This window comes from Cucumis sativus, chromosome 1 (assembly GCF_000004075.3).
Source record: "Cucumis sativus cultivar 9930 chromosome 1, Cucumber_9930_V3, whole genome shotgun sequence".
In the NCBI taxonomy this organism is placed as follows: domain Eukaryota; kingdom Viridiplantae; phylum Streptophyta; class Magnoliopsida; order Cucurbitales; family Cucurbitaceae; genus Cucumis; species Cucumis sativus.
The window spans coordinates 8,050,546-8,067,166 of NC_026655.2; the positions used below are offsets into that span (position 1 = coordinate 8,050,546).

Sequence of the window (16,621 nt, forward strand, 5' to 3'; positions counted from 1 at the left end):
TGCATGGGATGAGAGCAATTAGAATCTGACTTTCCAGAACGGGCTAGAGCTTGCAATTGGGTACAACTAACTTCCAATAAATCTGGATTAGTCTCTAAAAACTCCTTGAAACTGCTGGAATGAACTAAGGGCTGAGCAAAGACACAGTTTGCCGCTAACAAGTCTGGAACTTGGTCTTCAAGAATATGGGCTCTTAAGGAACGCTTAAATGAGATCTTCCTTGATTTTTTCCTTCAAATAAAATACTTTAAAAAGGGCTTGAGACAATGCAGGAAGACCTTTGGAGATTTCTTTCTTTTCAGTTTTAATCTTGACCCCGATCTAGTTGATGAGTGGAGGGCAAATGAGGAGAAAGAGCCTAATGATGAAGATTTGATTGGAGCTTGGCCGAAGGAAACTTTGAAGGGCTCTGGAGCATCTAATGGGGAGAGGACCAAAAGTTGTATCATTTATCTTTGTCGAATTTTGCTTACAATCTTTTGTAATATATGCTAAGTATTAAGCACAACTTTGTCATATATCTTTGGTTGATGGTCATTCTATCGTATAAGAAGGATTTGTATTTGATATAAAAAATAGAAGAAAATATAATAACTTATCTCTTCAAAATTCTAGTCAAATACTATTTGTTCTCTTCTTATTGCAACTACAGGTGTTATGTCAATACCAAATTAGTGGCAAATAAAGAGCAAAATGATCTTGGTAACAAAAATGAATTACTCCACCCTACAATTGCGATCAGTTCTTCCAAGGCTATTAATATTACATTGATTTTTTTTTTTTTGTAAGAGAATTTCATTGATTTATGAACTTACAAAAGGGAAGGGGGAAAGAAGCCCCAAACCAAAGGAGTTACAAACGACATCTCAATCTCCATTTGGTTAAAAGTGAATCAAAACACTAAGAATGGAATAATTTAGACAATTCATGCCAAGAGATAGCAAGGTGGAGAACATGTTTGTTAGGCCTCCAGTAATACACTCTTATGTTAGGAGGGGTAGTAGGGGAAATCCACCCACTTACGTCAGGAAGGGTAGTAGGTGAGTGGGTTAATATATAAATGTATTTTGGGTAATGTTTAGGGAGGCTTTTCGGTTTATTTTGGTTTAGCCAACTGAAGGAGCCTGCCACTCTCTCGATCAGTGGAGTGATATTGTAACACCGCCTTTAATTAATATCAGTGAACTTTCCTCTAGAAGAGGTCTCTTACATTCTTCAATAAAAAGGTCGTAGGGTTGTGCTTTGTCATTGAAGAGACAACTATTACGTTCAATTCATACCAACCACAAAACGGCTCTACAGAGCCGTGCATCCAAAGGAGACTCTTTCTACCCTTGAATGGATGTCCCTTGATCACAAGAGATAGGAGCTAGTGATATCCGAAGGAAAGACCAGAGACCAACTAAAGCGTAAAGAATGTGGGTCCAAAATATTTTTGAGAAAGGGTAGAATATTAAGAGAGATGGCTTGGAGTTTCATTATCCATCTTACAAAGATTGCACCAGCTAGGGGAGATCACCAAAGATGGTAGACGATGTTGTAGCTTGTCTTGTGTCAAGAGTAAGGACGAGCTTCTGTGCAAGTTCCCACAAAAAAATTCAATCTTTTTGGGGTATTGATTCCATATAGCCTTGGAATCCAATTAAGAAAAATAAATGGATTTTTTAAAATAAACAATGGCATTGATTTGATCCATCAACTAAGCTAAAGGCTTCTCATTGGTGCTTTCTAATCATTTTATTGGTTTTCCATTGCAAGATATTTTTTTTGAAACGAGGACAAACTACTTTATTAACAATAACAACTCAAAGTACAAGAGAGTTATACAATGAGCGTAATACAGAAGCCTAGAGAGCAATAATTGAGGGGGATTAGAAGGTGCACTTGGACATCTCAATTAGGTTGACACCCTCATAGCACCAAAACAACATGTCCTAATTAAAGCTAGAAATAAAATATGCCAAAATACAAGGGAGACATAGTCCAGCCTAATACAGAAAGTTGAGACAAAGTAATAAAGAAGGGGAATGGGGCAAACACAGTAGTACAAAGGCTGAGTCTATAAACAAAAGCAAAAGCTGCTACTGTGTAGAAAACATAAACTATGCTCCAAAGAAGGCTGGCCAGAGAGGAAAATGAAGCTGCCAAATGCAAAACAAAGTCACCAAAACAGAACAGGGCCTAGGGCTGGTTGAGAGCTAAAACAGCCCAGTTGAGACAGATCTTGAGTGGAGTAATTCACAAACTCCTTGTTTAGAGAGCACCAAGCTGCTGCGAGATATTTGTTTGAATGCTTCTATATTTCTCATATAATTTTGTTTTATCTCTTTCTTTCAATCTTTTTGGAGGTTTGTATCTTTTAGGATTAGTCTCTTTTCATTTCTTCAAGGCAAATATTTTGTTTTCGGTTAAAAACGAAAGATAATAATAATAATTAAGTTTTCCAAATAAGGCAGAGAAGAAGATGCAAAACTCACGGCCGGAGTTTTTGCTTTCCTACGAAAATGGGGAAGGCTCCGATCAATGAATCCATCTGGCGCACGACGGCCCCCAACTGACTGCTGACCAACACAAGCAACCATCTGGCTAATGTTAATAGGAGATCCTTTGGAGCCACATTGAGACATAATCAACGGACTATTTCTCCAATGTAGGTTTTGCATGCACACCTGCAGAAGAAAATTCCAAGATCAGATATAGTGGATTGCATAACAAACATGATTTAGAATTAAAACAAACTTCAAAAGAAGTACAAGTAATGGTATAAACAGTCAACAAACTATATTTGTCTCCATTTCAAAAAAGAAAAAACAGTCAACAAATTATATGAAGACAACATTTATCCCTCAGGAACAATATATCAGTCACTGCATGATATGTTATTCTTTATACACTGTAAGATTCATGACATGATGATGGCAGATGATAGGACTTATAATATAAGAACGGAAATAAACTAATCAATCTTACATTTGCAGTGGCCTCCCGAATACCATTTAAAATTTGAGTTATCTTAGATTCCAAACTTTGAGCAGCATCACAACCAGCTTCAGGAGGTAAATTTCCTGTGTTGAATAAATTGATCTGCTTATCACAGTCACGATAACCCTCCAATATAGTTGTTTGTTTTTTTTTAACCAATTGATCTCCTGGTTGGACATCATCAATTCCAATAGAGAAACCATGGTTACCTATCCACCGAGCACTGCATTTGTGCAAATATTTTTAATAGTACCATTAATGTCAACAAAATTATTACATTTTAACCATTCACTTTTTATATGAAACAAGTATAATTGCTAATCAATTGGCAGCTACCTCTAAGCAGTCAAACTTCCAACATAACCAGTCCAACTTAAAACAAAGACTGCACTCAATACCTATGAATAACTAATAAATAACTTTTAAGTTAGTTAAACAACATGGATTTATTGATCTTGTAGATGCAGCTGCCAAAAGATGAACAATATCTGACCATATATAACATAAATCAGACATATTAGACACCAATTACTAGACTAAACTTAGTGTCACGAAACAAAAAGAAAATGGAGGTAAAATAATTAGCAATAGGACCGAAGAACAAATCCAGAAAAGTTAGAGATGAGAGCTCCCCAGGATTTCCAGTAAAAGAAGACATGAAGCACATGATAGAATCTCCATTCACAGTTTTCACATCGACTACCCTGGCTCCTCTGCCTCACCTGGAGCAAATTCCAGACGCTGGCCTACTCCATCATACCTAAGGTGCAGATGAGGGCTCTCCAAGATTTTCAGTAAAAAGGGACATGACAGAATCTCCAGTCACAGTTTTCATATCAGATTAGGGGTAAAGGGATCTATTACCTCCTAAAATGCAATTAGGTTAAAAGCTTTTTGTTGCAAGGTGGGATTGGCATCATTGACTTGAAACTTCAGAACAGGGCTCTTAGCCAAATGAATTTGGAATTTCAATTAGAAAACGATACCTTGGAGAAAAGTGATAGGAGCCAAATTCCACATTAACCATTTTGATCTCAAATCAAAATCAAAAGTTTTCTCCAAAAGTCCAAGAACTTCATTCTTAAGCCAATGGCCATATTTACAAAAATATCTTCTGCAAAGTGAGAAATGGGAGCTCTGATTTGTTTGGCATGGTGTTTGGATAGAACAAAGACTACTTCACACCAATTTTCCATTTAGGGTTCCTTTTAAGGGAGCTGAGACTGTTTTTTTTATTTGGAGCTGCTTCTTTCAGGATTTCAGTTTTCATCTAACCCAGCCTAGAAAGTGTAGCTCTGTGGTTTTGTTTTTGTTTCTCTTTTTTGAAAGGATAGAGCGGACACTTTTAATTGACAAAATGAAAAGAGTCTAATGCTCAAAAGTACAAATAGTTATAATTTTTTTTGATAAGAGACAAGTATATTCATATAACAAAACAGAACAACCTAAGGGCGAGGGATGAGAGGGCCCTCCCCGAAAGAAGCTAAGGAACTAAGACATAATGGCCTTCCAATTGTTGAAAATCATAGAAAGGCTATAATTACAAAAGTGTTTGGTGTAATTCGTACTCCACCAAGAGGCTGTGTGTTGAACCACAGTCCAAAAAGAATCAAAAGAATTAAATCTATCGTCAAAGATTCTGCTATTCCTTTCTTTCCAAATGCTCCACAAAAGGGAACGCGTCGCGCATTTCCATAAGATGTTTCCTTTAGGGCTGTAACCTCTAAAGTTAAGACCTTCAATCATCCATCTATCAATCTTGCTAGGAAGGCAAAGCTCCAAATCGAAAATACCAAACAGAGTGTACCAAGCTTTTCTTGTGAAGGGACAATGTAGAAATAAATGATCCAACGTTTCCTCATCTTTAGCGCATAGGCAACACATCGAGGGGCTAAGCAAAGTGTTCTGAATTTTTTTTTGTAGTTTCTCATGGGTGTTGAGGCTTCTGTAAGCAAGCGACCATAAGAAAAACTTCACCTTCTTCGGGATTTTATTCTTCCAAATCTGACGAATCAAGGGAACGGCAATGTTGGGAGATCTCTTAGTTAAGTTAAGAAAAGTAGATTTTGTAGTGAAGTTGCCATTTATGTTAGGAATCCATTTAAGACTATCATTCCTTTCAGTGGGGGCCCACGAGTGAAGAATTTCTAAAGCTGAGGCTGCATTGGCAATCTCGTTGTCGAGCATATTTCTTCTAAGGCCCAAATTCCAAGAATGAGTAGCAGTACACCAGCAATCAGCCACATAAGCTTCCTTATTCAGCGCCAAAGAGAATAAGTTAGGGAATTTTTCTGCAAGTGTTTCCGCGACACACCATTTATCCTTCCAAAATTTGATTTTTGTTCCTTCTCCCAAAACAAAAGCAGAAAAATTGAAGAATATCTCCTTATGCTTTAAAATACCAGCCCATAATCTATGAGATTTTCCCCTGTTTGGATTTTTGGTAGACCACCCATTCTCATCTAAACCATAGATGGCCACAATTAATCGCCTCCATAAAGAGGTTTCTTCCTTGCTAAACCTCCATAACCACTTAGTGAGAAGAGCAATATTCTTTTGCCTAAAAGAGCCAATCCCAAGACCACCGTAACAAGTTGGGGCGGAAGTGCATTCCCAGTTGACGAGATGAGCAATTGGATTCGTAGATCCACCTGTCCAAACAAACTTCCTGATCATCTGTTCCAATCTATTAATAATGCCAACTGGAGCTTGAGCAAGGGAGAAGAGATAACAAGGGAGGCTGTTGAGAACTGATTGCACCAGAGTTAGTCTACCCCCTTTGGAGAGGGATACATTCCTCCACCTATCAAATTTGTGTCTGAATCTCTCTTCAAGATTGTTCCACATCTCTTTTCTATTATGACCCCTTCCAATAGAGAAGCCCAAATATTTAAAGGGAAGATTATCAACCAAGCATCCCGTAGATTCACTAAAAGGAGCTAAGTCATCATTGCTAAGGTTAATGCCAATCAGGGATGTTTTAGCTTTGTTAAGGGAAAGACCGGCTCCCATAAGGAAGATATTAACCACCTTCCACCAGTTCTCTAGATTTCCATCCTCCCAGGAAGAAAAAAGAAGCGTGTCGTCTGCGTACTGAAGATGGGTTAAATCTTCTGTCAGGTTCTCAAAATGAAAGCCTCTTAAACTCCTTTTCTCATTACAGTAGTGGATAAGGCAGCTAAGAGCATCTCCCACAATCGTAAAAAGAAAAGGAGCAAGAGGATCACCTTGACGAATGCCCCTTTTAGCAATAATTTTTCCTCTAGGCCTCCCATTGACAATTATGGAGAAATTAGTTGTCGACAAGCATCCCCAAATCCATTTCCTCCATCTCTTACCAAAGCCTTTAAGTTTCATGATCATATCAAGAAAAGACCAATCCACCTTATCATAAGCTTTCTCCAGGTCGAGCTTCAAAAGCACGCCTTTTCTGCCTCTTAAAGACCATTCGTCAACAGCCTCGGAAGCAGTTAAGATAGCATCAAGGATTTGCCTTCCCTCCACAAAAGCCATTTGAGAGTCATTAATTATCGATGGAAGAACTTTTTTAAGCCTTGAAGCAAGCACCTTGGAGATAATTTTATACAAGGAGGTAATCAAGCTAATTGGTCTGAAGTCACTGACACGGCCCGCCTCTTTCTTTTTGGGGATGAGGCAAATATAAGTCTCGTTACATCTTCTATTAATAACTCCGTTTTTAAAAAAATCTTGGAACACCCTTACGAGGTCGGGCTTCAGAATGTTCCATGATTTTTTATAAAACTCTCCAGTCATGCCATCAGGGCCAGGGGACTTGAGACAACCCATATCAAAAACAGCTTCTCTAATTTCTTTTTCGGTAAAAGGAGCCTCAAGTAAATTCGAATCCTGTAAGCTAAGGCCTCTCCAATTAAGACCGTCACAAATAAACGGCGAGGAGACCCTTGTGCCATATAACATTGAAAAGAAGCTAAGGATCTCATCCACAATCTCCTTCTCTGTGACAAGAGTCTTCCCATCAATACTAACCAAGGAGGAAATAATACTCTTACTTTTGCGAGCCGAAACCCATCTGTGAAAGAAGCTTGAGTTTTCCTCCCCCTCCCTAAGCCAATGAAGCTTCGACTTCTGAATCCACAACTTCTGCTCTTTCGCAATCAAATCAAGCAGAGCCCCTCTACAGTTTTCTCTTTCCTTCACATTTGCCTCGTTGAGACAGCTTGACTCTTCAAGTGAGTCAAAAGAGTTAATCTTATCAATCAGCACCTGTTTTTGGGAGAAAATATTACCAAAAGTCTCCTTATTCCAACTTTTTTAGTATGGCTTTCAGACCTTTTAGCTTTTCCATGAAAGAGAATATAGGCCAGCCATCAGCCACCAAACTGCCCCACCAGTTCTCAACATTTTTAAAGAAAAGATGATGATCCAGCCAAGCATTTTCAAATCTAAAAGGTGTGGGACCCCAGGAATGAGCCCCCATTTTTAAAATTATCGGAAAGTGATCCGATGTGGTACGAGGAAGTCTTTCCACACTTACTTCTCTAAAGAACTCCATCCAAGGCTTGGAAAGAAGGAATCTGTCGAGCTTTGAAGCAGCGGGCCTGACCCCTGATCGGGACCAAGAGAACCTTCCGTTTCGGAAGGGAATATCCACCAGGTCCAATTCCTCAATCAGGTTGTTAAAACGAAGCATACTTCTAGTCGGGCGAGTGCCGGAGCTCTTCTCATTCAACCATCTGACTACATTGAAGTCACCCCCTACGCACCAGTTATCGTTGCACAAGCCATATAGGCTAGAAAGCTCCATCCAGAATTGGTCTCTACGTTTATAAGATGAGGGGCCGTACACACCTGTTATCCATCCACAGAAACCAGCATTGAGTTTACAATGAATAGAAACAGAGAACTCCCCTTGAATTGAGTCATCTACCGTGAGTGAATCCTCTTTCCACAAAATAAGAATACCACCCGACGACCCATAAGCCTCTAAGGAAGCCCATCCAACAAACCGACTACTCCAAACGGACTTCACCAACTGACGATCGACACTGCTTACTTTAGTTTCTTGTAGAATTACCACGTCTGGGTTGAATTTCGTAAGCAACTCTTTCACAATCGCTCTTTTGGGGCGAGCATTAATACCCCTTACATTCCAAGAGATAACTAACATGGATCACCCTCACAGCCCGGCTTATTATGATCTTTTTCCGCTTGGGCTTCCCTTTCCCAACTACCTAGCAGTGCTTTGACTTCTCTAGTAAGCTTTTTGTTGTTGTTCGAGGAGGCCCCACCCTTCCTATGTTGTTTCCCTTTTCTGGTTACAGCCCGAATGCATAGATCATATTCAAGTAGAGCCGCTATCACCTCCTTACTCAATGGAAAAGGATTCTGTATAGAAGCTGCTGGTTCTAACTCGGTTATGCTTTCAATTTCGAGTAATTCTTCATTGGAAAAAGGAGGCTCACTGGTATCCTCAACAGCTATTATCTGGAGACCCTCTTCCCTGCCTCTTTCCGTGGTGCTTACCTCGTGGAAGAGTCTTTGGACGTCGGAGGAAAAATCCGAGATGTGCTGCACTTCGTCGGCTTCAAGAGGAGCAAATTTATTTTCAGATATGAGGCTGCCCGGGCTAGAAATAGAAACGTCCAAAGTTGGATCTATTTCACCATGAATGCGGTCTGATATGAACGTTGAGGTTGAAGAGTCTCCCCTGCCGTCAGGTTGGTTCGTGGAGCAGATCACACTGTTTTTAAAGAAAGGTCGAATTTCTTCCTTTTCTGCAAATTTAATTTTGGTGGGCTTGGGCAGTTTTAGTAACAGGGGATGATTGGCACGGGTAGCTTGGGAGTTCTCTCTAATAAAAAGCCCAGTTTGCTTTTTAGTATTAGTGGGCTGTTGACTAAGGACTTCATCCACTGCTATGCCTTTCCCTTTTAAATCAGGGAAGCCCACATCTGAAATGAGGCCCACTTCATTGGTCAAGCCCAATTTATTAGTCAAATCCATTAGGGTTTGCTTGGGCGGCAAATTTAAATTTGTTCCTCTAATCTCTCCGTCAGTTTGCAGAGAAGGACAGAATTTTCCAGCTTCTTCTGTCGCCGTACTCACCATCTCAGAATTCTGAAAAGCGAAAACTGCCAGCCTTGAGTTCGACTTCTCCACACGCCAAATATCAATCGGATTCGGATCCGGGCCGCCCGGACCTTTGAAGAACTTCTCAGCTTGTTCCGGCGAGAAGGATCCATGGATTCCGGCGACTTTATCAATAAGGAGATTGGGATCTTGGAAGGAAACCACCTGCACAAGATAAGAATCGGGTCCTTCTATCAGCTCAAAATCCGCCGGAATGAAGCCGCAATAGTTCCCTCTAACTTTGATATTCACTTCCAAGCAGTTAATGAGGCTCGAATTTTCTTCCGCAAACTCAATGAAACCTCCTAACTTATCACCAACCCTCTTAAACACTTCCTCATTCCACAGATGCAGGGGAAAATTTCTTAGTTTGATCCATCCTCCATAAGATGGAACAAGCGCCATTCTCCCATGTTTTTTTGGATCCCACCATTCCATTTTCAAGGTTAAAGGGCCGTAGGTAGCCCAGTCCTTGTTCATCGTGAGAAGTCTAGCTATCGTCTGATCAGGGCATTTGAGCAAAGCTTTATCAGCGTGGAATGGATTGATAATAAAGGTTTTTTGTGTTTGGTTCTGAAGGACATCCAGAATCCTCTGCCAATCGTCATGGAAATCGCGCTTAGTGACCACCAGTGTGTCCTCCCAGCAAATCTTTCTAACTCTTTTTTCTCCTTTGCTTCTGCCTTCCTCTTGACTGAGAGTTATCCTTGGATACCCTCCATGGTTAGAGATTCGCAAAGGATGACGAAGCTGATAATGAGATTCCATTCTGCTTCCAATCTCAGAATGAAAGGCCCTAGAATCGACTTCATCATTCAAAAAATCCTTCAATAAGCGCCTAAAACTTTCCCATCCTTTTAAATCAACACCAGCTGGGACCACTATGTTTCCTTTTTTCCCCGACTTCAGCACCTTCGAAATCTCCAAAAAGCTTCCTCTCTTGTTTGTCGTCTTTTGAATCCAGGTGAAACCGCCAATACAGAATGTCTTTCTAAAAAATTTTTGGGGCTTCGGGGTCTGCAGAACTTCCTCCAATGAGTCAGCCAGCCAGCCAAAAAGAGTTTCCTCTCCTAAAAGGGTATAAGACTTATTCAAATGAGCTTCGGTTAGGCGTATCACCCTTCCTCTGCTATTCGAATCAAACTCGCAGGAGAAGGATTTATTCTCGATTTTTGTCGAAATCCGTTTTGATGTCCCCATAGTCGTTCAGTGAGGAGCTGGTCGGAGAGGATGAAGTCAGTCGGGGATGAAGAGATAAGCGGAGGAAATAGATAGAGCAGTGAGGACGGGAGGTTGCAGGTAAAGGAATCGTCGGAGGCCATCAACACGAGAGACGGCAGAGGAACTCTCTCTCTCTCTCTCTCATTTATCAATAATCAATTATCAATTGTTCAAAAGAAAGAAGAAAAAAGCAGTGAGAATAAGAATAGACAAAATGAAAGCACCTCTTCAGGAAAGTGCATCCCCAATAGGAGAAGTAAGATTAAAAAGTAATAACAAGAAATAAAAGGAACATTAAGACATAATTAAGTTACGAGAGCAACATAAAGGCATTATTCACCCACTATTAGGTGTAGCTATCTGACTGGAGAGCTCCTTCTTCACCCACTCTTTAATGAGTCCAAGAGATTACTGGCGTGCTGGATTTATGCAATTTTGTGAAGTCTTTTAGTCGGAAAGAAAGGTGTTAGATTTAGTGGGCTTGGCCCAAGGAAGGATTTACCCTAATGTCCTTTTCTTTTTTATCATATGTTGTAACCTATTTATCCCCTCTCTTGTATCATTTGTTAATATGAGAAATTAATAAGAAAAATAAATCTTGCTTTTTCTCCCAGTACTCGAGTTTCCACATAACTTGGTGTCTCTTTACTTTATCGCTTTTAACAAAAGGAACAACAGAATTTTCAAGGGATTGAGAGACCTGAGGAGAGGTGTGGTCCTTTCCACGTTCCATGTCTACTTTCAGGCTTCATCAATCTTTGAGATTTTTTCTAATTTCAATCTTTGAGATCTTTAATAGTTACTCTAAGTTATAGATATAGTTTGGCTCTCTTTGGTGTGGGCTTTCTTTTTTAATGCCTCTTATATTCTTTCAAGCAAAGGTTTGGTTTTCTCATCCTCGCTGTAATAAGAAAAACTGAGGGGAAAAAACAAAAATCCAACACATGCAAACAATTTACAAAATCGGGTGCAAGAGCACTGAACCTGTTACGGTTACCAATTACCTCAGCTTCGCAAGACGATTCATGCAAACAGCAGCAGCATGTGCCTTGTAATCTCTAAGTAGAACAGAATAAAGCCCATCCTTGTTGCCATTGCCTGGAATAGAGACAGATTTGTAAACATCAAAAATGACTTCATCAAGTGAAGTTTAAGTTCTAAAATTTTGAAATCAACTTGTTCCTCAAACGCTACCAAAGACGCAGACGACTCATCCAATAAAGACGCAGACGACGTGAAGTTATAATGAGATACAGCATAAGCAGAAATATCAAGGGTTATTTGTTTTTGTTGCCGCTATAGAAACTAAGAATTACATAATAAAATTACCTAAAGTAGCCTTCCCAACTTGGCCTGATATTAGCTCACTATTTCGGAAGTAGACAAATCCATCATTAGGACACATAGTTTCTCGTTCTTTTTCATTTCCTTTGACTTTACTGTAGCTTTTCTCCTTAACTGTAAGATTCAGATAAACCTTCATACTTGCATGTGGGCGAACCAGGACACTAAATAATTGTTTGCCAGTCCAAAGCTCAATAGGCTGCAACAGATACCAACCTAATTTAGAAAAACCACCATGTTAAGGTGGAAAAATCTTGCTAAGATACCACATTTATATTTTGTGATTGAATGAGCAAAAAATCAGATAAATTCAATAGCACAAAAAAATAGAGAACCATTTGTGAGGCACAAACAATAATATAACAATGAGTCTATCCTAAGGATAAGAATATGACATAAGTGTCTCTTTTTAGAACTCAACAGATGGAGGTGGGGGATTCAAACTCTAATCGCTTGATCAAGACTGTCTCTTAATCAGTTGAGCTTGTTGAGCTATATAAGAAGATTTTCATAAATTTTATTTGTTTTTTATTAAATATTTGTTTCCATAACACCCAAAAGTTGTAAGATCAGGCGGGTTGTCCCGTAAGATTAGCCGAAGTGGTAAGCTAGCTTGAACACTCAAGAATATAAAAGGAAAAAAAAGATATACATATACATATAGATACAATGATGAATACATTTCAAGGATCTCTTTTTCTTTTTTTATTTTAGGAATTTGAACAACAAATGAATGAGTGAAGGTTTGAACCACCAGCCCACAAGGAGTACGAGTAAATGTCTTAACCATAACACTAATCCAAGAATAACGACTTTTAATTGAAATATCTGCAATAAAGATTGATAACACAAGCCAGAGAACACAAATAGTAAATGGATATTGTAACATGAACAATAACATATCTAGTCACTGCTATTCAAAGGTAAACAATAAATCATCAACTCACTTTGACCAGAGCAGGTGTAGGCAAGTCAACCAAATCCATGCCATCTCCCATGTAAGAACACATAAGAGAAAATGCTGCACGGTCATAAAATGTGTCTTTTCTTGTTATGAGAAAAGATGATGTCAAGAAATCCTGAGTTGAAGCAACTAAAATCTCCCCATTTTTGGGAGTGCATAGATTATTTTGCACCTGCACACAGAAACTACATTTTTTTAAAACAGTCGTGAGTGAAATACTGAACCAAAGAGGGATAATCAACTCAAATACCAAAAGGAAACCATTCGATAATAAACAGAAACACTCTGATGAACTGAGCTTATCCATTACCAATCACAAAACCGCAAAAATAATCTCAGAAGGTCCAAGTAGATAACAATGTTTATACACGGCATATTGAACGATGATCACACCGCTGGATAAAAACAAACCAACTAGATCCAAACAACAGGATGTAATGAAGGCTTGGAAAGCAGAACATGACATGTCATAGATGGTTAAAATGACTAAACTTAAAATTTCCTCTTAATATCATCAAGCTGAAAAGATTTGGGAAAGAATGTTTTCCTAATTTAAAATTTACATTGGTCTATTTGAGATACGAGTCCATGATCTTAGAGAGAAATGCCTTCTATACATATACTTTAAAATTAACAACTGTACGTTTAGAACAATGAGCTTTAATATGATACAAATTAGCGTTTGGAAAACTCTAGCTTCTGATCTAAACACATTGGTTATAGTATAGTGTTTGGTAAATAAATGCTATACTATTTTTTTTAGGTAAGAAACATTTCATCAAAAACTTGATAAAGAGATACTATATTGTTGTGTTTTTAGCTATAATAACTAAAATAAACCTACTATTAAAATTTGCATTTTTCTTCTTAAAAAATTGCAATTTTCTTTATAATTCATAGTTTTTACATAATTGTTTGAAATGTTATATGTTGTTTTCTCTAGATTAGTTGATAAGTATTAAGGGTAAAGGCTTTAATTTTAAAAAATAAAATAAAAATAAATTTTTAATATGGTATGATTTTAAGAAAATGGTTGCATCAAACTATGAAAAATGAGGGTTGTGTTTTAAAAGTGCTTTTAGAATCAATCACTTTAAGAATGGGACAACTTGTCTGACCCTACAACATTTGAATGTCAAGAAAACACGTAGAAAATTAATTCATAAAATAGTGATTGTCATGGATTAAACTTATGACCTCTTAGTTAGTTAACGAGACTATGTCTCCTTTCTTACCGCTAGATCAATCCAGATGGTTGAAAGTGATTTATTTAATAATAAAAATAAATAAATAAACTAAGAAAGATGAGGGAATAAATTTTGTTTATGAGAGAAAGATACTAGATATAATAAAATAAATCTTAATTTTGAAAGATAAAACTGAAAATTATTAAAAAATAATTTTACAAGAATTTAAAAGTTAATAGAAACTAATTTTAAAAAATTATGAAAATTGAGGGCCCGTTTGGATTAATTTAAGAAAAAAATGTTTTTCGAAAAACTCACTTTTATTTAGATTTTTTTCATAAAAAATTGTTTAAAAATACACTTCAATAGCTATTTGAGGGGTTAACACTCCAATTTTTTTTAAAATGACTTGTTTTTTAAATTAAACACTTGAGAATGTATTTCAAACATACCTTGAATGTGTGGTTTAAAAGTGATTTTAATTGTTGATCACAATTTCTTTTACCAAACGGTTCAGATTCTTTCAAATCACCTCTAATCCTCCTAAAATCAACCAGCAATGCGCCCTAGGTGAATAAATAAAAAAATATAGGGATTTCCATTTGAATTTACCCCCATCAACAGAATTGCCTCTGTGCGAGCCTCCTCTGTTTGTGGAACATGCATATTCATCTCATCACCATCAAAATCAGCATTATAGGGATTGCAAACAGATTCATTGAATCTCAACGTTCTCCAAGGCATAACTCTTACCTGCAACCATGACATGGTAAAATCTGATACCGTAATAAGCAAATATCAAAGAGTAATCATTCAAAAACTTCTTAGACATTTTAGTCACCCTATGACACATGATAGACATTCGATGTAGACTAGGCTGTCTGTTAAAAAGAACAACGTCTCCATCTTCAAGATGACGTTCAACTATTTCACCATATTTCAGTTCATCAGCAAGCCGCTTTCTACCTGAAATCATCAATGACCTACAATGCAAATAAGAAGACATTGAACATCCCAAACAACTAATTAATAGCAAAGTTCGCACATAATAAAATTATGATTGTAAAATTTGTAACCTCATAGAACCATCAAGATGCCTAAGCATCCTTGCACCAGGATATTTATCAGGACCATTGCTGACACATTGTCTCAACTTTTCTATATTGTGTCTGGTAACACGTTCCGGATAAGTTAAAATTCGAGCCATGTGTATGGGGACTGCAACCTAGACAAAGTGAACAAAAATAAGTTGAAACAATATTACAAAATAACCCAAATGTAACTATTTTTTATAAGAAACAGACATACATATTATTACACAAAAGAACCCAAAAGAAACAATGCAAGTGACGAAAGGTAGAGATTGCCCTCCAATCTAACAAAGGAAAGCCTTCTAATTTCCAACAATCATTAAGAAACTATATTTACAATACCATAGGTATTTCATATAAAAATCAGAAATATGCCTAGTTTTCTTTTGACACGGTACCCTTCATAAGTAGTCAAAAAAGAGCATATAATATTGACCTCTGTAATTTTCAGATTAGGATCAGGTGATATGACAGTTCTGCCCGTAAACTCAACACGCTTCCCACACAAATTTCCTCTAAACCGTCCCTGCTTTCCTTTGAGACGTTGAACAAAACCAGCCAACGGTTTGCTAACTTGCATTGAAAATGGAATACCACGGACATCACTATTTATTAGTTGCGCAACTTCGCTCTGAAGCATATCCCAAGATTCCTAGACAAGAAAAAGTATTGCATGAGATGAAGCATAATTATACCCTTCATATGACTATCTACAACATTACCTAGATTCCAAGTTAAAATAAATATCACAAATAGAATCAAGAAAAAAAATATATTCTTGTAACTTTACTGATATTTGTCTGTTTTTTATACAAGAAAGGAGAAATTTTCTTTTTTTTTTTAAACAGAGACAAGCCTAAGGTTCAAAGTACAAGAGTATTATACTAAGAGCAAAATAAGCAAAAGACAATATCATCCAAACAAACTAAACAAAGATGAACTCGGGCAGCACAAAAGGGAAAACGATCACAAAGGAGAAACAACAAAAAAAAACCAAAGCAACAAAGAATTGAAACATTAGTTAAGAGCTTAATACAAAGAAAATACAAACACTTTGTAGAAAAGCGTCCATTTCAGACTGAAATTTTTTATTCCACATGCTACAATTTGAAAGGAGGGATCACCAAGAAGAGGCAATCGGCTGCTTCAAAAACATCCAACCCAGATAAATCTTTACCAGAGATCTTTGCTCTCCACTGATGAGGAGAATTTTTCATTCATGCTTGAAAACTTACCAGCCAAATACTTCCCAAGAAATATACAAAAGAAGAGAAGAGAACTCATCCAGATTGTACACATGCTTCTTGCAATCTAATGACCCGACGTGCCTCCTCAGACATAGGTCCTCCTTACAAAAAGTCTGGATGCAATTTTTAGGACATTTTACAGGCCGACTTCGAAGGAAAGGAATCAAAGATTCTTTTGAAGATATGGAGCTTCCCTTTAATCAGTTTTTGGACATTAATCAGTTTTTGGACACTTATGTTTCTTTTCTTTTTCTTCTTTTTTTTCTATTACCTAACATAAAAGCCCTCCATATTTCCCATTACTATACATATTCTTAATTCGTAATTTCAACCATTAAACTCTTTTCATTTTTTTCAATGAAAATTTTCTGTTTCCAATTTAAAAGAAAATTCCTATACATTTTCCTCTTTTATCTAATTGGAAAAGTTTTGTGCAACTCCCTTGGAATGGGGTTTTCACTCTCACTTTTGTAA

At 37.4% G+C, this 16,621-nt stretch overlaps 1 protein-coding gene across 2 annotated transcripts in view; it reads right to left on the reverse strand.

Annotated features, from left to right (window-relative positions):
• Positions 1 to 16,621, reverse strand: part of LOC101214828 (DNA-directed RNA polymerase III subunit 1) — a 40,762-nt gene that overhangs the window by 13,830 nt on the left and 10,311 nt on the right. For both annotated transcript variants that reach the window (XM_004148728.3, XM_031880427.1), the window contains 9 exons: positions 15,337 to 15,552; positions 14,886 to 15,034; positions 14,651 to 14,792; positions 14,422 to 14,562; positions 12,606 to 12,794; positions 11,644 to 11,857; positions 11,319 to 11,412; positions 2,971 to 3,205; positions 2,478 to 2,669 (listed from right to left, as the gene is read on the reverse strand). In XM_004148728.3, the coding sequence (XP_004148776.1) occupies positions 2,478 to 2,669; positions 2,971 to 3,205; positions 11,319 to 11,412; positions 11,644 to 11,857; positions 12,606 to 12,794; positions 14,422 to 14,562; positions 14,651 to 14,792; positions 14,886 to 15,034; positions 15,337 to 15,552 (1,572 nt within the window). The remainder of the gene's footprint in view (positions 1 to 2,477; positions 2,670 to 2,970; positions 3,206 to 11,318; positions 11,413 to 11,643; positions 11,858 to 12,605; positions 12,795 to 14,421; positions 14,563 to 14,650; positions 14,793 to 14,885; positions 15,035 to 15,336; positions 15,553 to 16,621) is intronic.